At 39.8% G+C, this 26,150-nt stretch overlaps 1 protein-coding gene across 3 annotated transcripts in view; it reads right to left on the reverse strand.

Annotated features, from left to right (window-relative positions):
• Window positions 1–2,774: 2,774 nt before the first annotated feature.
• Window positions 2,775–26,150, reverse strand: part of MPPED1 (metallophosphoesterase domain containing 1) — a 64,341-nt gene continuing 40,965 nt past the window's right edge. For all 3 annotated transcript variants that reach the window (XM_015628491.2, XM_033514515.1, XM_015628492.1), the window contains exons 5-7: window positions 13,676–13,791; window positions 8,995–9,108; window positions 2,775–5,538 (exon numbers count right to left, since the gene is read on the reverse strand). In XM_015628491.2, the coding sequence (XP_015483977.1) occupies window positions 5,420–5,538; window positions 8,995–9,108; window positions 13,676–13,791 (349 nt within the window). In that variant the 3' untranslated portion in view covers window positions 2,775–5,419. The remainder of the gene's footprint in view (window positions 5,539–8,994; window positions 9,109–13,675; window positions 13,792–26,150) is intronic.

A 26,150-nucleotide genomic window follows, 5' to 3' on the forward strand; every position in this document is an offset into this window, starting at 1 on the left:
TGTGCGCGACCCCTCGGGCCCCCACCCCAGAGCTGTGCTGCTTAATAAAGGCCTTTCTAAAAAGGAGCTGGTCTCCTGGCCCGTTTATCACAATAGCAACCAGCATTTTTCCATCTGGCCCTGCTCAAGTTGTTCACCCCATTCAGAGCACAGAGAATGACAGGATAAGTGAGAGTACTTGAAACACCAACCTGTCTGCTTTGTGTTTTCCCATGGCTGTCCCCCCTGTCCCTGAGGCCATGCAGAGGCAAGACCAGAGCTCTCAGGGAGAGAATGGGCTCCTAGAGCAGGATGCATCTGTCCACTAACCAGGCCCACATGGGCCTGTATGGGAGCAAAGAGCACAAGGGCACAGTGTGCAAGACCCAGTGACATGTGGTGAGGTTAATTGCTCTGCTCAGTTTTAGTCCATCATGCTCCAGAGATGGAATACACTTCACTAGGCAGGGGGAAACAATGCCAACCACTTTGTGTGAAAGAAAAGCCCATTCCTTTAATCTATTTGAAAGCTTTTGTACATCGGAGTCCTGTCCAGAAGAGCTATCGCTGATATAATTGGTGCAGACAATTGCAAAGGTTTTGATAAAGACCTTTATGGAAGAGCTATTCATGGGAGGCAAAGAAGGGTCGTGGTTTGGGCAGCAGCTAAGAAACAAAAACCTCTAAAGCAGGATGCAGGCTGTACAAATGCAAATGCTCCTTATCCCATCCAGCAGCACCCTCAGGTCCCCACACTGAGGTAGGTGGATGAGCTACCCTCCAGCAGCAAAGCCCAACCAGGGATGATGAGGATTGCCAAGGGCACCACCAAAGCCAGGGGAACAGGCCAGAATGGGGGAAGATCCCCACCACAGACACAGCCTGGGTCATAGTCCATGAGAGGAAGGGGTGATGGTTGTGGCAAATTCAGTGACAGTCTGCCTTTTGAAGAGAAAACTGAGCTAGGGCCATAGGCAACCATGAGTCAACTCAACACAGTGGTCCATTGGCGTTTAAAAATATATGCTATTATCCAAAAAAACCCTGAAAAAATGAAGATACTGGATAAAAGTCAGGAGAGAAAGTAGCAGAGAACTGTGTCTAAATGCTCAGATAGGAAGGAAGAGGAGGTCGTCTTCTGGCACTGCTGCCTCTCACCAACTCCCAAATGACACATCAAAAAGAGAGGAGGGGAGCATTTCTGAGATGGGAAAGTAAGGGAGTTAGAAACAGAGCCTAGCTAGAACTGAAATTATATTAATTTCTAGATGAAGTGAGTAAAAAGCCACATAATGGCCAATATACAGAATAACAAATGGCACAAAGGAGGTGCATGTAAGTACTCCTATTGTCACTTTTCACATAAAAAGAGAACAAAGGGACAGTCAATAAAACCAAGCAGCAGCACATGTACAAGGATAAGTGAAATACTGTTGTTCTAATGCACTGTGCATAATCATCCAGTGTGCTCCCTGTTCCAAAATATAACTAAAATCACAGATGCAGGGAGACTTGAAAGAAAGGGACAGGAATGTACCTGAAAGGAAAGACCATTTGCAGTTATATTTGCTCTGTATGACTTACTTGAGCAGAAAGCAATAATATGGGTTTTAAAGAGAGAAATTTTCACACAAACAGCAATAAATGGGAGGGGGGCAAAGATCCCCTTGGGCAGATTATTCCAAAAATTGCCTTCTAAGGGATGTCTCATCCCTCCTTCCTCTGAAGTATTTGCATTGACTGTTAGCAGCAGTCAGTGACTGGAAAAGACAAACCACTTCTTATCTCCTTTGGTGCCCTCCCGCATCAAGACCAGAGCACTTTCCCATCTTCTGTGTCCCCAGCATGACCCTGAGACAGGGTTTTTGATCCTTCCTGGGGCACCAAAAGCAGCGGCTTGGGTGGGTGCTGAGTTCCAGCCTGCTCCTTTCTTCTAGTTTCTAGTCAAGGAACATTTCACATCCTCAGCCATATGTGACTGAGGGAGGTAAAAATAATCTTGTCATCTTTTTTTTTTTTTTCATTGACGTGCAGTGATATCTTCCCTATTCATTGCTGAAATGAATCAGAATTAATCTCAGCCAACAATTTTTCCTGGTGATGGGAATGTACATACTAGTGATACACATCAGCACACCTTCCTTCAGGAGCACTGCTACCTGGATAAATATCAGTGAAGGTCAGCAATGGGGAGGTGAGGCAGGAAATTACTTGAGAGGCATCCCAAATTTAAACAGAGCTGACAAATGCACAGCTGAATTTGTGGAGATCTTCCTTTTCACAGTCTTCCTTATCTGAGGTAGATCAGATAATCAGGTCTTTCTGTGCCCACAAAGTTAAAATAAAAATATTCACCTGGCCTTTATAACCTCCCTCTCTGTGAAAATGTATCATGACACCCAACTTAGAGCAGGAACTCTCCTTCTCCCAAATGCTTCCCACTCCCAAAGGATGGAATTCCAGTTCCCAACATCTCCAGAGCTGTGCTGCAGCACTCCCACAGTAGCTTTTCCCTTCTAGACACTCCTGGCGTATTCTCCCACCAAAATACATTCATTAAAGGCAGTGGGTACTGTTTTCCATTCTCTCTGCAGCCTCAGCCTTGAGCTCGTTATTTTCTGCAGGAGATGTTGTAGCTGGAATCTGGGGGACAAAGCAAGGCACCCTCTGCTGACCTCCCTCCATAACATCTTAAATGTCCCACAGCCTGGCTTCTACCCCTGGAGAAGATGACAGTCATTCCAAAATGCAGCTGACCACATGAGCTGGACATTAAGAGACCTTATTTTCTGCTGTGTGGTTTTTTTTTGTTCATTTGTTCATTTTTTTTTTTTAAGACTTTATTCATCTAACATGCTTGACCAAAAATTACAACACTCAAGTTATGCCAAAATGATTAAATAATCTTTAAGCTTTCATACCTCAAGTACTTTAAATGATATTTTGAAGTAACAGTTGCTTTCATTTCCTTTCCACATAAAAATACACAGTATTTGGAAGATACCTTAGGAAAAATTATTTTTAAGAGAATATTTTATGGTTGACATAGAAATTTTGCTGAGGCTAATAAAAGGACCTCTTCCCTTCACTTTAAGTGCCATGAGCAAATGTAAACATTTCAGACTTTAACATGCAGCCAATTTCCTGCCACATTTGTTGCAAACCGCTTGAATTGTGACTAGCTAAGCCACTTTTATTCTAACTACATGCTATTGTTCATCTTCCAGTGATGACAGGAGTACATATTCAACTGTGAATTTCAATTCTTACTGATTTAGGAGCTGATCCTGAAATTTCTACACCAGTAGCTTTGACAAGTGGCCCCATCTGAATTAATGGCAGACTGCTCATGCATTTGTGAACCACTCTCCCAAAAACCAGTTGCAGGTGCCACTAATTGTTTTGGGTTTCACTTTCAGGAAAAAAAGCAGCACATTAATTTAGATACATGGTCACCCAACAGATTACAAGAAATGACAGACCTGTGACTTGTCATGTTTTCTGGGGGTTTGGTGGCTTCCTGTGGGTTCACAGCATGAGTCAGTTACCGGGCTTGGACATCTCAGCTCCAGGCAGCACCTGGAAGAGCTGCTGCACATGGGAAGCCAGGGAAAAGCAGAGTTTGTGCCCACCTTGCTCAGAGCTGAAGCTCACATGGCCTGTTTTTGCAACACAGGTATTTTAAATTGTTTATGTGTATAATGTACATGCAGCTGCTATGTAAAAGTCACATTTACATCCATGTAACACACAATTCTCCAATGCATGAGTGCAGATGTGGGCTGTGCACAGACCTGCAACCGTGAGCTGGGAGTGCTATGGTCTGCCCAATGGTGTGTGAGCAAGATTAATGTCTAGATGCTGTCACCCCCAATTCAGTATGTCCACATATAGAATACAGCAGTTAAATTATCTCCATCAAGTCAAAAGGACATGTTTGTCAGTTCGAGGCAGAAATCCATTTCTTGCAGGACATGTCTGAAGCCCTGGGTTTTTTGGTGGCTTTGTAATCAATTCTTAAGCTTCTGCCTAGGACAGGACTGAAATCCCAGCAGCTTCAATACCTCTGCTAACACTGCAGGAGAGCTGCACAGGCAGTACCATGGCTGTGGACCATCTCAACCCGCATCTGACATGTTCCCTGCTTTGCTTGGTGCCAAAAGCAATACAACAGATGGGTTTCTACTGGTTTTGTGCTGAGCCTCTCTCAGCAGTGTCCATGAGTGGGCAAGTCCCAGGTCCCTTGCGGTGACTTCTGCTCTTCACACTTTGGTGCGTACCCATTGCTCACAGCCACCTAAAAGCGAGTGTCTGAACTACACCTTGGGTTGATGCCTTCCCCTTGACATCTATGTTTCCCAAGGACAAAATGATCACAATGACATTTAACCATTCCTGACCAGGGCCAAATTCAAACCAGTAATCTCATCATTGGCTGCATGTCCCATTAGCAGGTTTTAAACCAATGGTCTCGTTGGGTTTTATTTAAAATACCATTACTAATCATTGGGTGAGCCCTTTTCAGGTTTTTCCTCTTTCTTTTTCCTTAAATACAATCACATATCACCTTACCATATGAAAACACAGTTATATTTTTTCTTTTTTCTTTTTTTTTTTTAAGGGAAATGTCATCCTTATTTTCTTTTTTTAAACAGGCGAGGCCAGGTTACAAATTCCTGAGTTTATACTGCATTTAACACAGTCTCCCTTCTTGAATGTTGAGCTGTTTACAGCATGCTGGCAATATGTACCATTTCCCTTGCCATCTGTAATGCCAGATGTAGTAAAACTTCATTTCAGTACAGTGAATTAGGGCCTCTTTTGCATTGGTTTTGAATAGATCCAAAGACTTAGACTCGGAGGACTTGGAGAAATAGTTTTCCTCCTCTGACTGGTCATTTGTGTACCATCTTTTATATTTTCCATGTTGATTAAGGGAAAACATCTTTACCATAATTTTTATTTTACCAAGAGCTCACTGGAAAACATCTGAAATGAGGAAATCCTAGTCTAAACACGTTTAAACTGCAAACTTTCTTAAAGAAACACTCCTTTGAAAGACATCATTCTTTTAATAAGTCCAATATATGGTATGTACAAAAGCCCCTACTAGATATATATATATTATACACACACACACACATATATATATATGTGTGTGTATATATATATGTGTGTGTGTATGTGTGTGTGTGTAATGAATTCACTTTTCTGTGTTCACAAACATTTTAATGGTAAAATGTTAGTCTTTAATCTGTTTCTGGCACCAAAATGTCTTTGTTTCTTGTCCACTTTTGTTACTCTAAATTTATCTGTGAAGAGCTAGCAGGGAAAAAAAGAAGGATTTTGCTTTTTTTGTTGAATGGTTCCCTATTGGGATTCTCAGCCAGCAATATAAAGTTGATAATGTGTTGGGTACAACTTTAAATCCTCATTATAATCATGTGTTCCTTGGAGTAGGTAAGTCAATAACTATAGGCGGATTAAGTGGCTGGTAATTCACAGTGCACACAGATGCATTCACATAGGTGGTGGTTCCATCAGCCATGACACCATAACCTACAAAGGAAGAAAAATTCTGATTACTCTCATTATTACTTATTATTCTCTTTATTTTTTAATTACCTGTATCACACAACAATAAGTGCCACATTTTTTATTACTTAGAAGGAATTTAAAAATTCTCTTAGCTCAAAACATGAATGTTCCCTGAATCAATACCATCTTTGTCCTACAGCAGAGCTTTTCAAATTGTGTAAGAAAAGCAAGATGGGCCCTCAGTATCTAGTGGCTGTTATCTCTGGCAGCCAGCTCACTAAACCTCCTTAGAAAGACAGATGCTTTTCACTGCAGAGATTTTTCTCTTAAAACCTTTTTAGTTTTGGAAAGGATGCTTCTGATTGTTTAGTCTTGCAGTCATCAGTACAGCAAACTTTGGGCAATTTTAATCTTCTATTTTTCCTGCCCTCTGTTGAACATCCTTTAAGCAACCAATGAAAAAAAGCATTGCTTGACTGAGGCAAGCATGTGTGCATGTGCATCTGGACAGGATTTGCCTAGTAGGAGCCTCTTTTTGCTACGTCTTTGAACTTGTTGACCAAAATTGATGGAAAGACACAAAAATGCCTGTGCAGGCTGAGAAAAAATGGCTTTATTATTGAATGCATTGTCTAACAGACAAGGTGAATTCACACCCTAAAACACCTTAACATTTCCACAGGAGAGCACACACAGCTGTGTGTCTCACCAGTGGTAAAAATGCTTCAGCTACATCTCATGTCTTGCTAGACACACAAGGCAAACAATTCCAGAATCAAATCTGCAGAAAACCAAACTTCTAGCTCTAATGCCTGTAGAAGTACAGTGAAATGTTTCTCTTTCAGAAAGTGAAGAAGCCTTTTGACAGCCTTGGTGTCATGAAAAAACAGACACACTCTCTGTTGTCAAAAATCTTTTAATAAGCCACTAGGATAAAAATATAAGCCTGATTACATGAAAGCTAAAAGTTTAATGTTGGAAACTTTCACTGAAATATTATGATCAATATGAAGAACTGCAATCATCAGAAATACACGATTTGGGGAAATCAACTGATAGAAATTTGTACTAAGACTCACCTTTCATAAAGTTAATAGTGAAATGTATTCATTGCTATATACACAAGGAGTTACAGCTAGTCAAATCCTATGTTCTGATGACCCTATGGTTTTTCTGAATGCAATTCTGTGTCTTTCAGAACTCTGAAAATTGCATAATTTGCAAACAAAGAAACAGTAACCAAATTCCTTTCTTTTTGGTTCCTTAAAACACTCTGAATAATTCAGGGCCTCCTGCACCTCCCATGGAAGAAACACACTATAATTTGGGACCAGGGAGGGAAGAAAAAGGTTCCTGTCACCAGCATTTCTTTAAATCCCTTTCTGTTTGCCACAGAATGACTGCTCTGAGGAAAACATGAAATGCATGGAGGACAGTCAGCACTGTGTTTAGGACTTGCTGTCTCCTCGGCTACACATTTGGAGAGAACAGACACAGACTGCTAACACTATCCTTTTGCTGGAAGATTCCCAGTGCTGCAGCTTTTATTCCTGTCCCACTGCCAGCAGAGTTTCTTTGGCCATACCTCAGTGGAGTACTGGCTATAATGGGAAAACCAGAATTTTAGCCAGAATGCCTGCCATGCTGCTTGTCCCTTCCATGGGTGGATCAGCAGCAAGCCCATGTGCAGAGGTATTTTTTGGCAGACATGGTAGTGGAGGGAAGGAATCAGGAAGAAACATCTCTTATAAGCATCTCTTTCCCCCAGATGTTCAGTAAATGACTGCTGCAGATGTAGCTATGCTCACTCAGAGGAAAAATTCATCTGTTCAAATCATGCATTCTCTCTACAAAGTGCAGCTTCATTTGCACAGGTTGCCTGCAATGGGAATTCTCCTCTGCAGAGATTTAGCATACCATTGAAAAACAAGGGCTGCAGCTCCCCATTTGTTTTCTCTAAATTATGATAGTTAACAAGAAGAGTACGTTGTTTCTGTGTTCTGATACCTATTGTGCCAACTACACTAACTCACAGGATTTGCTATTCTGTAGAGATGCCATTCTCTTCCCTCGACAGTCAAAGTTGGGCTTGGTTTTAACAGATGTGATTTTGTTTACCTGCCTGAAGCTTCATGGCTTGCTGTTTGCTTATATCCCCTGCAACCCTCTTGCCTTACAGTTTCTGAAATGACAGTGAGTTTGAACTGTATTCACCCGCTCTTTTGGTTGGAATATTAAAGATTGCTCTAGCGGCATTATCTGTTTTACTCTGTGATTTAACAGCACTTTCTTTGGACATTAACCAGGTATTAACAGGTCACTGCAGATGGGACACATGAGGAGAATGGACCTAATCCTTGAGCTATAAAATAATGATCTGAACATTTTTTTATACCACCAGCAATGCCACTTCTAATATGCCATGGTAAAAGTCCCCAGCAGCAGGTCAGAGAGGGTATCTTGGGAAGAGCTCTTCACAAAATCAGAAGAATCTGAAGGCCAGCTCCTCCATTTTTTCCATCTCTACACTGGTGAGACCCACAGGGATCCTACAGCAAAGGCTGGAGCAGTCCCAGAAGCAGAAAACTGGCAGTTGTGGAGTACCTTTTCTTGCCAGTCAGTTAACACTGCCAATGACTGAGCATCTGATAATACATATTACACACCAATGGTTCACTCCTGCACAGCCCACTGCTTTCTGCTTAGGCTGGGGACACTGCTTGAAGCCTTGGTGCCTTGCTTTGTGGACAGGACAGACAGCATCTACCTTTCCCTTTGCCAGGAGATGAATTCCTGCTGTTACTGACTTCAGCAGAGTGTATCTGTCACCATTCACTGGCTTGTGTGAAGGGAACTCATTTTCTTCCCAGTTAAATATCAAATAAATAGAACCACTTGTTTTGTCTGAGCACAAAATCTTTCCCCTGCCAAAGCAACTAAATGCATCCATGAATATCTTGGAACTTCTACACCAGTCAGTGTGTCTTGCGTGTCTTGATTTCAACTCCATATACACACTGATGGGGAGAGACAGATGTTGTACAATCTTGAAGATCAAGCCTTAGAAGCACCCCTCAAAGCATTCTTACCCATTTTAAAAGCACTGAACCTGAGACACAGAGATCTTACATGAATTACTGTGAAGTGCAAGTTCTGCTGAGGAAAAAAAAATCCCTCCATCCTAATATTTAGACATTTTCTGTAACTACTGGACTTGTGCTCTTATTTTAAAATTCACAGTACTCATCTCTGTGAAGAAAGCATCAACCTGTTTTATAGATGTAGAAAATGAAAGATATGCTCAAGTACAGGTATTGAAATGTGGCTATCAGCCAATTTCACCTCTATATATGCATTTAAAAATGCATCTGAATTCTAGAAGTGCTTCAGTTCAGACATTCAAGTTTGAAAATGCTGGTTAAGCCTTCTCTACTTGTGGCTTCTAAATACCTATTATAAGAAGAAATGTGTTCTGACCTTCATGGATATGTCCAAAAACATGAAGCCTTGGCTGTATTCGTCTCTGGACTGTGTTCAGCAGCTCAACACATCCTACCCGTTGCATTTTCTTAGGAACCCAGTCCAGAAAACCTTTGGAAAAGAAAAGAAAGCTTTAAGAAAAGACAGATAATCCACAAAGTTGTGGTGTTACACAGCATTTTTGAGATTTCATGTCTCATGGCTTTTCACAAACAGCCACAGAAGAATTGAAATGGCAAGAACAGTGTCTGCATTGGTAAGCAGAAGAGGAAGGAAAGAAAAATAAGGGAGGAAAACCATAAAAGCTCACCTGGATAAAAAGGCCTGTGATAACTCTTTCCAGTTGTTTTTCAAAGAATAAAAATAATTACTGCAGTCAAAAAATTTTTTGCACTGCTGTTAATGGGATAACTCAATGCTTTACCCATTTTTCTTCTTGAAGAGAATGAGGTATAAAGAACAGTAAGTCCAAAGAAAGCCTCTAAAGAATTTAAAACATTTAACTATTTTAAAAGCATACTTTTTTAGATTGGGCACTTGAACCTATGTAATGGAATCTGTGTTGCCAATACTACAACTATATTTTTATCACATTGAACCTTGCAGTAGTGGAGCTCAGGTGAGGAATCCACTACATGTCCAAAAAATAACATCCCTGAGTTAAACCGTTTCATGGCACAGCAAGCCCCACTTTGTTAAATTGATGGATCTCAGAAGAGACACTCAAGCCTTTTGCGGTAGATGTATTTAAGTACTGCATTTACTTGCACAAAAGTTGTGTAAAAATGTACCTCTTATGAAAATAGACAGAAATGTTACATCAACTCTTTGTCTAAAAGTATTGCAGGGGGATGTTTACTGCCAACTGGTCTCGTGTTTCCTTCCAAGTACTAGTATAAGGAGGATGTTGTATTGGAGTGTTTGCAAGAACCAATCTGTTTTCTTTCTATTCATTTCTGTTCATTTCTGTTCAGTCACTTTCATAAGGCTCAGATTTGGAAATGTAAAAGATAAAATCTTCATGCTTATATTTTTTTGTTCTGGTATTTTCCCTGTGTGCCTGTCATAGCTTTGCATCTCTTGGATTTGCTGCAGTAGTGTGAATATATTGTGCTTTTAGCCAGAAGTGCAGAGTCTGGACCTGATTTTCATACATTTACTTTTGATATCCACTCAAGCATGGCTAAGCAGGCAAGCAACTGGTTTGAAAAACCAGAAGTGTGGTATTCAAGCTCTTGGACAAGCTCTTAGATTTGCTAGAGCTTCAGGGTAGGTTCACACATTGGCAAATACCTCTTCAGCTGCCAGTGCTTGGAAACTGGGCTCAAGTTTGGTAAACTGTGAGGTTTTACCAAAATGGCAAAATTTTGCACTTGTTTCATAGCTACTCAGAAAGCTAAGTTCAATTTTCAGAAAAAAAGTTGGGAATGGGGCATCCTAAGTGCCAAAAAGAGGAAGTTCTGAGCATGGTCAAAGACAGAAGGTGCTGTTTGGCACCTGTCAGAGGATGTAGAAAAGGAAAACCCTGCTGAACTACAACCAGACTGAGCAATGCTCACTCCTGCTGAATTCACTTGTGCCATCAAAGGGAGGTCAAAATTCACCAGAGAAAAACAGTATTTGTGATGTCAAAATGAGGCCAGCAATTCCTCTGGAATAAAGTCACGTTTTTGGTTTTTGTTTTTTTTTCCAGAGTAAACATATTAGAGCCGTACATTTTATTACTCCAATGATTTGAAGCAGTTAATTGTCAAAATGTCTGCAGTGAACATAAAGCCAAAAGTATTTCCACTTCAAAAACTTCACAAACAAAAATAATCCATAAAATTAACTTTTCCATTAAATTAAGCATTATTTATGTTGAACATGTTTTTGTTTACATGCATTATCACCCTTCTGAAGCCTTCCCATATGTTTGCAGCTTATTATGTACACCTGACTACACAAACTAGGAATAATTGATTATACCTAGCTAACAATTAGAGTTCATCTTAGTGGTTTTTTATTGTTTGGTTACTTGAAACAGGTTTCTGCAGCTGTCAGGAAAGTATAAATCTTTGTCACAGACTATCAAGCAGACAGCTGCAAATGAAGACTTAAAGGTGAAATTAAATTAAAAACAAAAAATAGAACATGAACTTTTGGAAGAGAAAAGAATAATAAATGGAGATCTTTGGCTAACAAAGATATGCCAATGTAGAAATGAGCATTAACACTGATCCCATAATCACAAATTCTATATTTTATAAACTATGAAATACATTGCATATCATTGTTAATAATAATAGACAAGTTACTAATAAAACGGTCAAAACCAGCTGTTTTAACCTTTTTTTTCCTCATCCTATGTGAACCTCAAATGTATCCTTGCCCTGGTTTCATCCCAAAGCACTACTCTAAAACAGAAGAGAAAAATTACTCGGATTTTTGTTACACAGCTAAATGAAAAACAAAATTCATTAACTCTTAATTGTGCTTCTGATCTAAATCAGACTATTTCAAATCCATGTAATAATGTAGTATTAATTAGTTCAGGAGGATGCACACTCTTTTACAGTGAGGAAATGAGAAAGCAGCACAGAAAATCGATGATAGGCTGAATTTAGGCAGCCATTCTGGAGAATAATCCCCAGAATTTGCAAGAGGACTGATTGCTATTTATGATCCTTAGGAACAACTTTAGTGAGGTTCTGAGTTCCAAGATCAGAAAAAGAATCAGCTTGCTGGTTAAAAAAATTGGCTGGGAGAGTCAGAGGATCCTGTCTCCCAAAAGGTCTGCAGACAGAGCTGCACAATAAGGTGGTTCTGTAAGTTAAGCAGAGTGCTAAGCTCTTTGAAATGTCATACATTCGTTGCCATAGGTGTCAGGGAGACCAACAGCTCCTGCCCTCAGGCAGAGGGTTTGGTGCCTGAGCTATCTATTAATGCATCAATAAGAGAGAGACGAAGAAACAGGAACTTCTGAAAAAAAGGGAAATTCTGGGGGGATGGTTGAAGATAAAGAATTTAAAGTGGGGAAAAAAAAAAAGAACACATACTGAGCCATGGAGATGGGGGGAATTCACATTAGTCCTTTACAAATCACTAGAGATGGGTGTCCCTTCCTCAGAATTACTGCAATTATTAATTTACTTTTCGATTATTAAATTTAGTATTAAATTTATTACTAAAGCCTGTCTGTTGAGTGCCAGCTCTGCAGTGCTCTTTAAGGGTCCTCCTCCTCCTGCTGATGCCTGTGGCTACTGGAGAGGCCTGGTGGCTAAAGTAGCAAGGTGGTTGAATCTCACCACGTTCCAACATCAATTTCAAGTGAATCTTGTCAGCTGAAGGTTGGATACTGTTGGCCAGCTGGCTTTAAAAGGTCAGCTGGTTTTCAAAGTGCTGAAAAAGCATCTGAAAAAGTTTTAAATATGACTTATAAATAAAACTGCATGAAAGACAGCATTGTGCCTTGGATCCTAGCAGGGACTACCCCCATACCAATGGCCTGGAGCTGATATCTTGGGCCACAACACTTAATTTCTGACATCCACTTTTACAAGATAGGCTCATATTAAAATCAGTCCACAGCACGGCATGAGACTACACTTAGATGAGGAATCAAAACACACACCCCTAACTGTGAGAAACTCTGCTGACAAAGAACCACTTTCCTCCAAGATTAGTGAGCAGTGGAATGCAAACATGTCTTTCTAAAGAAAACAAAACAGAAACCCTTCAGATACTTTCTACTCTGAGCTCTGAAAGAGAAGAAAGGGTGGAAGGTGAGGGTTTTAGCTTCAGGAAATTGGGGAATCTAAAAGTTTAAAGAAACCAACTACCTTAATTTCACACAAAGCACAGTAAGACACAGCAGAACACTTGAGTACATGGTTCTTGCTCATGTTCATTTATTAAATTAGTGAGAGTCAAACACACAGTCACATTATATATAGACTGCTATATATTTAATACATTGAAAAAAGGCTTAAAAGCTTTAAGCCCCTACTGAATCTGTACAGGTTTGTGTGATTGCATTATTTTTGTAGCAAAGGTAATGTCAAAATTTTCTAGGAATACAAGAAATCTTTTATAGATAGATAGCTTTTATATCACCTATATTCACGTTTAAAAAATGCACATGCAAAACTATTTCTTTCTGATCTGTTCATGTTGTCAAACTGTATTACAGGTAAGCAATTCAACCATGCAGTCCAAAGAACAGGTGAACAATGGGGAGCATCTGGGTTTGTAAGGCAGAAGATACACCAAGTCAGCATGATGAGGAAAAAAAAGAGATTCTGGGTTGGTGGGAAAATGCAGTAGCAAGTTAGTGAGAAAGTGATAAAAAATAAGATCTTAATCCTGCATTTCTCTTCAAAAACACTCCATGCTTTCAATCTAGTAATTTCACCAGTGGCAGATTAGAAATGTGCATAGGAAAACTAGACTCTGCTTATTTATAAAGCTCATTATGGCTTTATGTATTAATGTTTTAATTTTTAAGCCATTATTTAATTCCCTGCCATTGAGCAGAGGTATCATAGGTACTCATGAGCTGAAGTCCTAGTGCTTCTGAAATCAGTACGTATGTTGCTCTTGACTTTTGTAAGTCAGGATTGCACTCTTTCTAAAGACAGCCATCAGTTACCATATAATCATCTTAAATACACAGCTAACAGCACTATTATTTTCTTACCGAGAGGTGGTCCATGTGTTATAAGAATATCTATTCCATCTGGAATAAGGTTCCATTTCTCTAATAGTGCTTGGCCTCGTGGAAGATTAAAGCCCCAGCCATAAAACCAAGGTTGCCTGCCAAGAGAGGAGGAGAATGTCTTCAGTGCTACTTCCATGTACTGGTTATCTAAGTAAAATACTGAGGTTGACGCTTTACTACCATGGAATTTGAAGACAAAATTCATTTTCTTCTTTGTGTGCATACAGTAATCCCCTCTTTCCATACAAACAGTGCTGTTTAACTTGTATGGCAAATATGTGCAGTCCTCCCCGCTTTCAGTAGACAGCATACAGCAAAATATTCACAGTAGTGCTCCAACTACTTACAAGCCCTGGATACCAAGATCTCCATGTGTGGATTATCACGCTGACTCTCACAACATTTAGAAGAACAGCTGTCTCAGACACACCCACGTGACTTATTTCACATTGGCTCCCAGACCGTTTGGCCCTTAGCCTATGACCAGCTGGGCAAGGACAGACCCTGGCACCATGACAGATCCTGCTCTGAAGTCAGAGACAGCATCTCTACTGCTTTGTTTCCCTAATTGCATACATCCCATCAGAACAAGAATGCTGCTGCTTCTCTAACACACAAATTTCTTCTGTCCTCTGGTATGTTGACTTGCTTTTAAGTAAGACTTTCCATATTCAGGATTCCTTATCAGATAGGCATTTACATTTTTTGAAATGTACTTATGGAGCAGCTCATAATGGAGCAGCAGGACTGTAATACTGACAGTCAGAACATAATTTATCTGTATCTTGCTATCCCGTTGATTAAAAATCTATATTTCACAGCAATTATATCACAGTGTTAAATTATGTCTTGCTGACTAGGCTCCAATTCTAGGACATAAAATTGAGGGGTTAGTTTTAGGCTGGAAGTTTTAATAGTTAAGACTGATGTGTTCTTCATTGAAGAACAATGAACAGAATGTTTTTCTTCCACAGACAAAAAGAGGGTCAACTATTGATGACTGAAAAGCTTGCTTTCTCATCCCCTGCCTCTTCATCACATGCCCTGGATAACCAGGTCTTGAGAAACAGGTGTCCCAGGGAAAAAAAGAAAACCAAAAAACTGTGAATCTTCAAACATCTGCTATCAGAACCAGAAATATATCTCCCAGCCTTCAGAAGCTGTGATGAGGGAGGTGAAGAAGGTGTTTGAAGAAAAGAAGCTAACAGCACTAGTGGTGAAGCACAAATCTTGTTCTGAGTAACATTGCTCAGGCCAAGGCAGCTGGCTAAGAAAAAGACATGTCCCTACATCAGGCCACAAACTCATACTTTTCTGGTTACCTGTTCAACATTCCAAGCAGCCTTTCCTCACCTTTCTGCTGCCAGGGTCTCTAGAGAGAAGCTCAGGGAGATCTTATCTTTCTAAAATTTCCTGAAAGGAGTTTATAGCAAGGTGGGAATTTGGTCTCTTCTCCCAGCTAACAATCATTAGGACAAGAGGAAATGGCCTCAATTTACACCAGGGGAGGTTTAGATTGGATATTGGGAAAAATTCTTCACTGGGAGGTCAAGTGGCTAAGTCACCATGCTTGGAAGCATTTAAAAGGTGTGTAGATGTGGCACTTGGGGACATGGTTTAGTGGCATCAGGTTTATGGATGGACTTGATCATCTCAGTCGTCTTTTCCTAAACAATTATGGGATTCTCCTAATTGGCTTATTGTGCAGCAAGGTACCAGCAATGCTACCATGTGACATTGCCACACAGCAACCACACAAGCTCTGTGGAACTGGATCTGTTTCTCCTTACATTCAGCTCACCACTGAGATAAGGAAATTATTTTCATCACAAAGGAATGCCTCAAAAAGAAAAAACATAAAGTCTGTGAGGTGCTGGGGTATTACAGAAGTGGGAGGCTTCATAAAAATATACAGTGGTTGTTTTTTTCTAAACTCTTCATCCTTTCCTGCCTTGGGATTGCATTCCACACCTAACACACTAAGTATATTTCTTCACCAAGATGAAAATACACAAATGTTTGGCAAATTGTCTGTAGACCCAGGGCGCATTTCCCATTAGAAAGATCCCACTGACAGAAAATATTTGCAAGGACAAATAGGTGGCAAAAGAAGTGTCAGCACAGTAAATCATCTTTTTTAAGTCATTGACAGTTTCAGTGCATATACATCCCTGCTGCCACCCCTCGCATGGCCTGGTGCTGCTGGGCAGGGACAGGATTGTCCCTGGGTCTCTGATGGGAAGCATGGGGAAGCACCAACCCACAGGTGTGCCAGACACAGAAAGGAAGCCAAGAGGAAAGACCAGCATTTGCCCAAGAAGCACAAGTCAAAAACCTCACAGAATAATTATTTTAAGATTACAATGAAGCACTTTAAAACAGAAATAATCATGACTGCTACAGGTCTCCCCAGAAGTCAGCTTAATCCTGCTGAAATCCAGACAACCACAAGCCATATAAGCAGCTGTGAGAGCCTCTACCTGGGTTGGACTACACATGGCCACTTTCTAAAAAAGCCCATTTCCCTTTATGAATAGGCATGATCTGCTTATTAAGACAAGAAGCACTTTCCCCCATCCCTCCCTCCTCCCTCCCTCCCTCGCTCCCTTTGTGGTGACTGCAGCAGGGCTGGTAAGTTATGCATGCTGGAGCTGTTCTTTTGTGAAGGGGAGATGTTACAACTTGTGTGATTTGCCATTATGCTGTCTTTTGTGACAATCCTGAGATGGAAGGAAATGTCTGGAATATTTCTGGCAAAAAAATTAAAAAATCCCAGGTCCAAGAAAGGATTCAGCAGAGGATGCTGGCATGCTTTACATTGGAGAGAAGAAAGACAAATCACACTTCAGTACCCTCACCCCCAAAGCAAAAAACCATCTTTATAAGCACATAAGGATTTTATAAATCCCTAAGTCCCTTCCTCTGAAAATACAAAACAGCTATCAAATTTTCTGAGTAGGGAAAAAGCCTTCTCTTACCCACTGATGAGCCTGTGGCCTGGATATCATGCTAAGACAACTTTGTCTAGAATTTACATTTACGATAGAACCTGGAAACAAAGTTAAATTCTTTATATCAAGTACTGAATTTCTGTATTCCCAGTTAGGGCTTACTCAGGAAAAGTGTAATTATTTTTATAACGTATTTTTCAATAATATTTTACATTTGACAAAGTATGCTTTACAAGATAAAAATCCACTCTCCTCAAAATAAAAACCAACCCAAGAAAAATTTATTTGGCAATTAAAGACATATATCATGAATATATTTCACCTTCGAAGTGAAGCACTCATCTGTAGAAATGTACTTTGATTTAGGTCTTACCTTTTTCAAGTGAACAGTTTGAGTGTCTCCAACACTACTGAAATTCAACCATTATTTTGATAAGAATAATGATTGTCTACATAGAAGACTCAAGGGGGAAAATATATCAGAGGTGACTTTGTTTACAGCACAACTGACCTTAAGTTTAAAACGTTTGAACAAGTTTTGTAGGCCAAATAATATATAGCACAAAAAAGGCTAAATTATCACAATTTGTGCTAGAAATCGGATGTTGCTTTATGTACTGAATTTCTATCTTTCTTTTCTAAAGTAACCATTGGAATAATTTTCTTACAGAATGATAGTTGCTATGACAACCATAGCAAATTTTCGTTTTCTGAAACAGATGTCTCATTTAGTTGAAAATTAGAATGTGAAAAACCCATGGGAAAAATTAATTCAAACTTTAACAGAACACTGACTACAATGTAATCTCTTATAGATTAACCCCTTAACATCTTACTGCACTCCTATAGTAACCTTCTCATAAATTCTAATTAAACCAGTTTAACCTCCTAGGAATGACCTTCGTAGCTATCATTAGCACTTTAGTTGTATTTGAAAGGATCAATTGTGTTATAATAGTAACAGAAAAAAAGTCATAGTCAAAAAATAATTGTCAAACATATTACCACCCTAATTATTTATTAGGGTTTTTTAAATTTTCTTTCATGCAGCTACTACCAGAAAGAAGTAACATGTAGCCCAAGAATTCTTTTGTCATTTAAATGGGGCTTTACTTAGTTTTACATGTGCTCTACTGCATAAGGGGATGCACCACACATATTTGATCTGCCCTTTACGTGAAAATGGAGGGTTTTTCACATTCAAACCACTGGTACCCATCTCTGTCTGACAGGCAGCCATACAAACAAGGGATACTTGACTGGGGAGAACTATCAATGCACATGGATTTTTGTATTACAAGTGATGAAGACTGAAATTTGATTCTCCATTGCCTTGATTCAATTTAAACATTTTAAAGAAGAATGCTTTAAACATTCTCAAAGAATGCTTTCCTTCCTTTCCAGCTCAAGTAGACTCTCCACAGTACCTTGGCACCCCTGCAAACAAACAGGGTAGAAAACCAGGAGGCACTCCCTGAAACACGTGCCTTGGCACTGCCTGCATGGCTGGGGAGTGCCAGCTAACACAAGAGCTACAAGATTTACTGCAGCAACTGCCTCTAGGCTGCCCAGCTGAGTAACTCTAACCTTGCCACCAGTAGGCACCAATTGCTCTCTTTGACTTCAAGGGGAAAGCCCAGTAGCCACAGGGAGCTATGGTAGTTTGACTGAACAGCAGTGATGCATCAAAGTATCAATGGACAGCATCCTGCAAACACCGTGCTAGCAAAAACTGCAGAACTGAAACACATTGTGCCTCCTAATTTCTATAGTTTCCTATAAAAATCTTTATTTATTTTTTTTTTTCAGCTGAAAGGCAAGTTCTCTCAGTAGAATTCCTTTGCTTACCAAATAAATTTCAAAGGTTCACAAACATATGCAACCTTGCTCCAGTCTTTTCTCCACAACTGCTGTCATTTTTCTCCTACAGGAAAATAAACAGATATTGATTGGTGACTGTCCAGAAGCTCAGTGGGAAAAGAATGGACCAAATCACCTTTCTCAGTCCTGCTTCTCTTCCTGATAAAACAAAATATTCCGTATTTAGAAGATTGGACTACCCATGCTGAAAGCCATACTGGCAGGAGTGACTGGTGAAGGGCCATGGAGCACAAAAAGCAGGTTCCACAGTGGCAAACATGGGCAAAACTCCAACACATCCTGATTCCCAGCCCAGAAAAACGCAGTGGTGGACACTTAAGTCTATTTTTTTCCTGGTCTTGGTATAATCTTACTATTATAACTAGCTACATTCCTTTGGGCAGGAGTGTTCAGTACTTAGCCTTTCCTTAGTAACTATTTTACTGAGTATTTCTATTAGTTTTTAACTCTACTTTCTGTCCAAGTAAGCATTCACAAAAGTTCATATTTTTAGGGTTTTTTTTTTGTATCAGCCATTTCATCTAAAGGAGTTGTGAAATAACACAGACCTTTGGTTTTTCTCTTGCATGCAAAAGAGCCATCCAAAGCAGGAAGGGAAAGGACAAAAGAAGCCATCAGGCCATTGGTGCTAGGAATGACTGCCAGGGCACTGCTTGTTTATAAGCTTTGAAATTTCATTCAACATTGGGGCATCTGAGCCAAACATAATTGAGATCTAAGGAAAAACAGGTTTCAGGAGTCTTCAGGAGCATGAGAAGATTTATATTACAGTGAACTTCCATTTGAGAGAGGCAAGGGTGGTGTGATTTTAGAGAACAGCAGTGTGCAAAAAGAATTAAACTATGCAAAAAAGAAATTTTATTTTTTTCATTCTTAATATTGAAGCCAGATCATTTTTATAAAATGTAAGGCCTTATAACTAATAAATGGAAATGATGCAACTCCAATCCTCTACTGGCCATAACACACAACTCTGCTTCCATGGGGAAGTTTTCCTTACTTGCTTTGCATCCCAAGTTGTCATTCTTGAAACTCTGAATCAAATTAAATTATTGTTTTCACAAAAGGAAAAAAGGATAAAAATCTGAGTATGGCCCTTTGTCAGTAATTATTTCTCTTGCAATTTGAGTTACACATGAAATCATTCATCTTTTGTTTAGTAAAGGATTTCATACAGCTCTGACCGCAAAGAAGAAAGAACGAGCTATGACTAATAGGAACTGATCATTTCTAAACATTAATCTGTTATAAAAGAATGAAAAATAAAATGAAATCTACTTTATCTTCATAACAGGAGTACAAGAACATAGCAGGTAAGGAGGAAAATTAATGAAAGATTGAATTTAAAATATGCCAGCACCAAATGCAGATAGTTTATCTCATTCTTCTGGAAGGCAAATTATTATGCCCCATCTGATATTTTAAAAAAATAATAAAACAAACAAAGGTATAAGCTAATTTGGAATAATTAGTCCAAATACTCAGTGCTGAGGGTGCAAATATAAAACTGTACAGACTTTCAGTACAGTCTTTGGGATTTAATGCAGAGATAAGGTCTTGAGTTCCTGATGTCTCAGAGCCTGTCCTCCCAGTCTATTGAATTCTCAGCATCTAAAACTGTACACACAGACAGGTTATCCAGCCCATATTTGAGATACTGATAGCTGGCAGTCACAGAAAGAAAGGTTAGGAGAGGAGTTAACAGCCCCTCTGTTCGCAGTACAGTCACCATCTCATTTTAAATATTAAAAAAAAAAAAAAATACAAGAAGGAAAAAAAATATTTGATGCCCATCTATGTATGGCATCTTTATGGCATCTTTATAGTTATTCACTGTCAGATGCCCAGACAGCTAAAGAAAAAGAATGTTCTTCTACGCTTCCAGATAGCTGTTGTTTGTTGTAGTCCCCTAAGACATTGCAGGTGTTTGCCACCTGAGTAGATTGAATATCCTTTTAGGGGGTATCCCAGAGGAAACATGATTAAAATATGTAGGATATGTAATAAGTGCCCTGAGAAACAACAAGAAAGGCTCTCACAATAGCCACTGAGTTACTGAACCCCCCAGTTACAGTCAGGCCCAAAAGTTACTCAGTTTAGTAATTCACCAGGTTTACATTCTTGTCTCAAAATACCAGGAGTAAGCAGGCCATATGGACTAACTGTCTGCCAGTTCTCTTCTGATTTTCCTCCATTTTATTTTTTTAACCTTCTTTTACTTAGACAATTTAAATCCATTTTGATTTAAACAAGCACAAAAACACTTCCAAAACTAATAAATTAATGCAATGTGTGCATATATGCATGAAATGCATTATTATTAATGTTTCCAGTTTAGCAACAGATGAACTCACCTCTCATTTAAAAAAGCACATACCAGTACTTCATATGCCATGTGTCTCCCTGAAGTGAACAAAATCCAAGCAATCCTAAATTCCATATTTATCTTTTCTCACAGTCCTAAATTCACTCCACAGTGCAGTGGTGGTTTGCAGAAGCAAACTGATGCAGCATAGTTTTTTCTATACCAAAAAAGTACATTTTTAACAGCTATCCTTCAGCTATCTAGGAAACTGAGACATCTGAAAAATGGTTTCACTTCTCTGATGAAGATTACACAATTAAAAATATTTGACATGCACAGGTGCAATCCAGTGTTGTAATATTCAGACAGCTTTTTCTGAACTCAGGAAAAAAGAGGGAATTGAAGACCTTCTGAAGAAGGACAGAAAGTCAAGAGGACTACAAGGATGTTGTGGGTTATGCAGGGAAGAAAAGTTGATGGGCCAGTTTCCAGATAGAGCTTAATCTGCCTACTGTGGTCAAAGACAGTAAAAAAATTAATACATCAGCAACAAAAGGATGGCCAAGGAGAATCTCCATTGGATGCAAGAGGAAACATGGTGACAAGGACTGAGAAAAGGCTGAGATACTCAGTGTTTTCTCTGCCTCACTCTAACAGTCAGACTGGTTGTTCTCCTTGTACTGAGCCCCTGAGCTGAAAGACAAGGACAGGGAGTAGAATGGAGCCCCATAATCCAGGGGGATATTGTCAGTGATTGCTACACAACTGAGACACACCCAAGTCTGCAGGGCTGGATTGGATCTACCCAAGAGCTAAGTGTCATCACATGGAGGACAACCAGGGAATCAGCCCCAGACAACCTGGGTCTGTGACAGACAGCTCCTGCTTGACCCACCCATCTCCTTCTGTGACAAGGTGACCCCCTCAGTGGATGAAGGTAAGGCTGTGGATGTGTTTCCCCAGACTTTAGAAAGCCTTTGACAATGTCTCCCACACATCCTCCTGGGGACACTGGCTGCTCATGGCCCTGCTTCACTGGATATAAAACCGGCTGGATGGGCCCAGGGACTGGTGGGGACTGGAGCCACATCCAGGTGGGGCCAGGCACCAATGGAGTGCCCAGGGCTCAGCACTGGGGCCAGTCCTGTTTAATATCTTTACTGATGATCTGGACAAGGGGATCGAGGGCACACCCCAGTCAGTTCATGGACAGCACCCAGCTAGGTGTGAGTGTGGATCTGCTGGGGGCAGGAAGGCTCTGCAGGGGGATCTGGACAGGCTGGATCCATGGGCCCAGGCCAGTGGTCTGAGGGTCAACAAGGCCAGGTCCTGGGTGCTGCCCTTGGCTCACACCAACCCCTGCAGCTCCAGGCTGGGGCAGAGGGGCTGGAAAGCTAGGAAAGGCCCTGGGGGTGCTGGGGACAGAGGCTGGACAGGAGCCCAGGGGGGCAAGAGGCCAAAGGCACCTGGGCTGTGCCAGCTGTGGTGTGGCATCAGGGCCAGGGCAGTGACTGTCCCTGTGCTGGGCACTGCTGGGGCCACACCTCAGATCCTGGGACAGCTTGGGAACCTCAGGACAAGATGGACATTGAGGGGCTGGAGCGTGTCCAGAGAAGGGAATGGAGCTGGGGAAGGGTTTGGAGCACCAGGAGGGGCTGAGGGAGCTGGGGAGGCTCAGCCTGGAGAAAAGGAGGCTCAGAGGGAACCTTCTGGCTCTGCACAACTCCCTGACAGGAGGGGACAGCTGGGGCTCTGCTCCCAGGGAACAAGGGACAGGACAAGAGAAAATGTCCTCAAGCTGTGCCAGGGGAGGTTCAGGCTGGACATCAGGAAAAATTTCTTCATGGCAAGGGTGGTCAGGCATTGGAAGGGGCTGCCCAGGGAGGTGGTTGTATCACCAGCCCTGGAGGTTCAGATGTGCAGATGTGCTTAGGAACAGGGTTTAGTGTTGGTCCTGGAAGTGCTTGTTTTATGTTTGGACTTGATCTTAGAGGTCTTTCCCAACCTAAATAATTCTATGATTGGCTTCAATTTTCTCTGATGTCTTAGTGGTGAAGAAAAATCCTCATTTTAATTCATTTTAAAGAATACTAATTTATTAAATGAAATCATTTATGAACAGCAATTCTAAAGGAAGTGTTCTGATGTTAAAGCAGTTTCACAAGTGGTAAATTACTTTCCCCCTTAAAAATCCAGGCAGGGAAAACAGAAAGAACTCGGACAGCTTTGTTGCAATTAGTTCCTGTGGCAGTGGCTCTATTTATGGTTTTTCATGTAGAACCACCATCTCCTTCTTGATGTCGTGACAACTTTACCGTGTCAAAACCTGGGGAAAATGCACACATACAATCTACCACAGAGTAGGGAGGCTGATTCTCACCAGGTGTTAATGGCTCAAAAGCTGGTGGAGCACTGCCAAGTTACTCCAGCTGAGAATCAGCTTCACATAGACCCACTCCAAACTAGTTGGTTATTTGTGTTTCTCTTGGAATATCCCCAAAGGGTTCATTGCAGTGCCCAACTGTGTTTACATCTTTGAAACATCCTGAAATTGCTGCTGTCTGGGACTACAGCTCAGACTACAGATAGAGCTGGTAGTTCTTTTGTTCAAGAAGAAAAAAAAATGAGGGGAAAAGGCAGCAAAACAACAACAACAAAAGGCACTTTAAAATCAGCTCTGTCTCATAAAATTAAACTTTCAAGCAAATGTGAAAAATAAAGAGAAAACTGCTGTGGTAGATAGCAATTTCACTCTTGTGGTTTATGAACTGCAGGAAAGTGAAGCCAATTCCCCATAGTGAGATTACAGGTCTCCTCTTCTACGGGTCTTAAATTAAAAACCAGCTGAATCCAAAGTGAGCTAGTTTACTGGATCAGAGGATTCAATTATTTCTGCTAAGTAACTGAACATGAACTACTTCCTTTTAATAATACACAACTAATAATTACTGCCCAAGAAAGGACTTTTTCCTACTAAGCTAATTAAACTAAAGCAATATATTTTATAACTGCTCTCAAATTTAACTAAAGTGAGGAACATCAAAAGAGCTTTACTGCAAAGTGGATGCAAAGAACTTTTGGCTTCATTAACTGCTTAAACTCCCCTTGCAAGAGGTCACAGTGACGTGTGTTAGAGAACTGATCCATGTCCCTAATACACAACATGCAAGAGGTGTCTAAACTACTGATTTTCCTCCATTGTGATACTTTGGGATTGAACTGTTCCAGACTCCTCAACACCAGGAAACACCAGAAAATTATATTTGAAAGAAAACATTTTCTGTGATGCTCATCAACAAGAAAATAAAATAAAAGCTATATTCTAAACTGCTGTGATTCCAGAATACCTAATAGGTAGAATTTATTGCATTGGTCTGACTGTGATAGTATTTATGGACTACAATAGATGTAGTTCAGTCTACATTTTCATTTGTTCACATACTTATTGCAGAGTTTAATTAGTTAATAACAACTATACTTCTTCAACATGATATAGAAAATTTACTTGGAGTTAACTAATTTTAATTTCTTTCCATGCACTTTTTTCAGAAATGTTAATGATTCTTTCTAATTCATTTCAGTCTCTGAATTTGTCTGGAAGCATTCATTAGAAAGACCTCCTGAATTCAGCATGATTGCTCATACAAGCAATAGCACCTGTATACTCAGAGCCTGCTGAATGACATTCACATCTGTATTTTCAAATCATGCAGAAAATTAAATGCTTTCCAAAATAAATTTATCACACCAAATGCACCAATTTAAACTAATTTTTTCTTTGTTAAACAAAAGAAAATTAAGGATAAAAATGATCCTGTGATCTAGTCCTGATTCTAAAACAGCCAGAATGTTAAATCTCACTTTCAGCCACTGGAAAACCTTTAACACTCTAGAAGTTCAGTATTGTTCAGTTCTCCACACCACTTTGACTGAACAGCTGAGCTTAATAGATCAAAATAATTTTACAGGAAAAGCCATGTTTATGTTCTTCCATATGCTGCAGACTAAACTAGAAGTGCATTGTGGTTTTAAGTCATTTTAGAAGCACCATTTACAAAATGGAAAATGGTTTCTTGTAAAAGAGGAAATAAAAATATCACTCTAGCATTCTGTTAATATACTATTAAACTTATATCTATGTGCCCCAGACTGATAACATATTTTAACAGGATGATGAACTTTCTCTCCTTAATATGTTGCTATTTCTTACACATCTGTCATATCTTACATACCTTATACTGAATGCCTGAAATAAAATATCTTCAGCATTCTCACCACAGTAATACAGCCACATCAGGTAGGCTTAGATGCCAAACTTCTCTCAAAAATTTCTGAAACCTGAGATGCTTAATTTCTAAATAATGAGAAGGGTCTATTATTCCCACTGACTACTTTCATTTTTTTTCAAGAACCACCTCAAGTCTAACTTAATTACTTCTATTGCCTGACTCAAAGTCACTAATTAAAACAACATCAAATAGTTCCTAACTTTAAGAATCAGGGAACATCTATCACTTTTAAAACGTATTTTTGAGCAACCAAAACCCAGCAGTCTATAATTCATCCACATCCAGGATTTCTGCATCTATCCAAACAAAACTGTAGCACAGACATGCAAACAAGCCACCTGCTCAGAAATCTACTTAATCTGAAGTTTGAAAGAATTTTAGAGTGAATTTTGTTTCAGGAAACAGTACAGAAGCAAGTGCACTTCAGTTATTTGTATTTTTATCTTTTGACTCAGCGAGGGTGCAGCAAGAAAAGAACATAAAAGGATCAGGTATTTTACTAAGAAAAACGTGTAGTATGTTTTTTTCCAGTAACAAAAACTTTGATTCCCTATATATTTTTGTTATATAGAAGATGCTAAATAGGTTTTTTTATTTGAAAGGGAACATAAGAACTAAGAATTGGAATGGTCACTTTGAGGCAGAAGTTCTTACTCTCTCTGAAGTCTGGGAAGTGAAACCCAGATTGTAACATCTTGAGCTGCTGCTGCTGCTGATCTATATGGAAGCCAAACTCCCAGCTTGGGGGGTTTATTATGTTAAATGAAGTCAATGTTTTATCTTGATACCCTTTCATTTTAATTGATGTTCACCTCAATGACTAAAAATTTGTACAAGGTCCCAGAAAGTAAACATTAGGTAATTCATCACTGGCAAATGAAAGCATGTCTGTCTCATGAAATGAATCTATAAATCTTTGCTGATGGAAATTGAGTTTAGTGAGGAATGAAAAAGTCTGTTACAGCTGTTCTTGAAAAGATGGAGGAGGAGGGCACTGAAATGGAGACCTAGGCCTGGAATCTGTGCGG

The sequence above is a fragment of the Parus major genome, chromosome 1A, assembly GCF_001522545.3.
Source record: "Parus major isolate Abel chromosome 1A, Parus_major1.1, whole genome shotgun sequence".
In the NCBI taxonomy this organism is placed as follows: Eukaryota; Metazoa; Chordata; class Aves; order Passeriformes; family Paridae; genus Parus; species Parus major.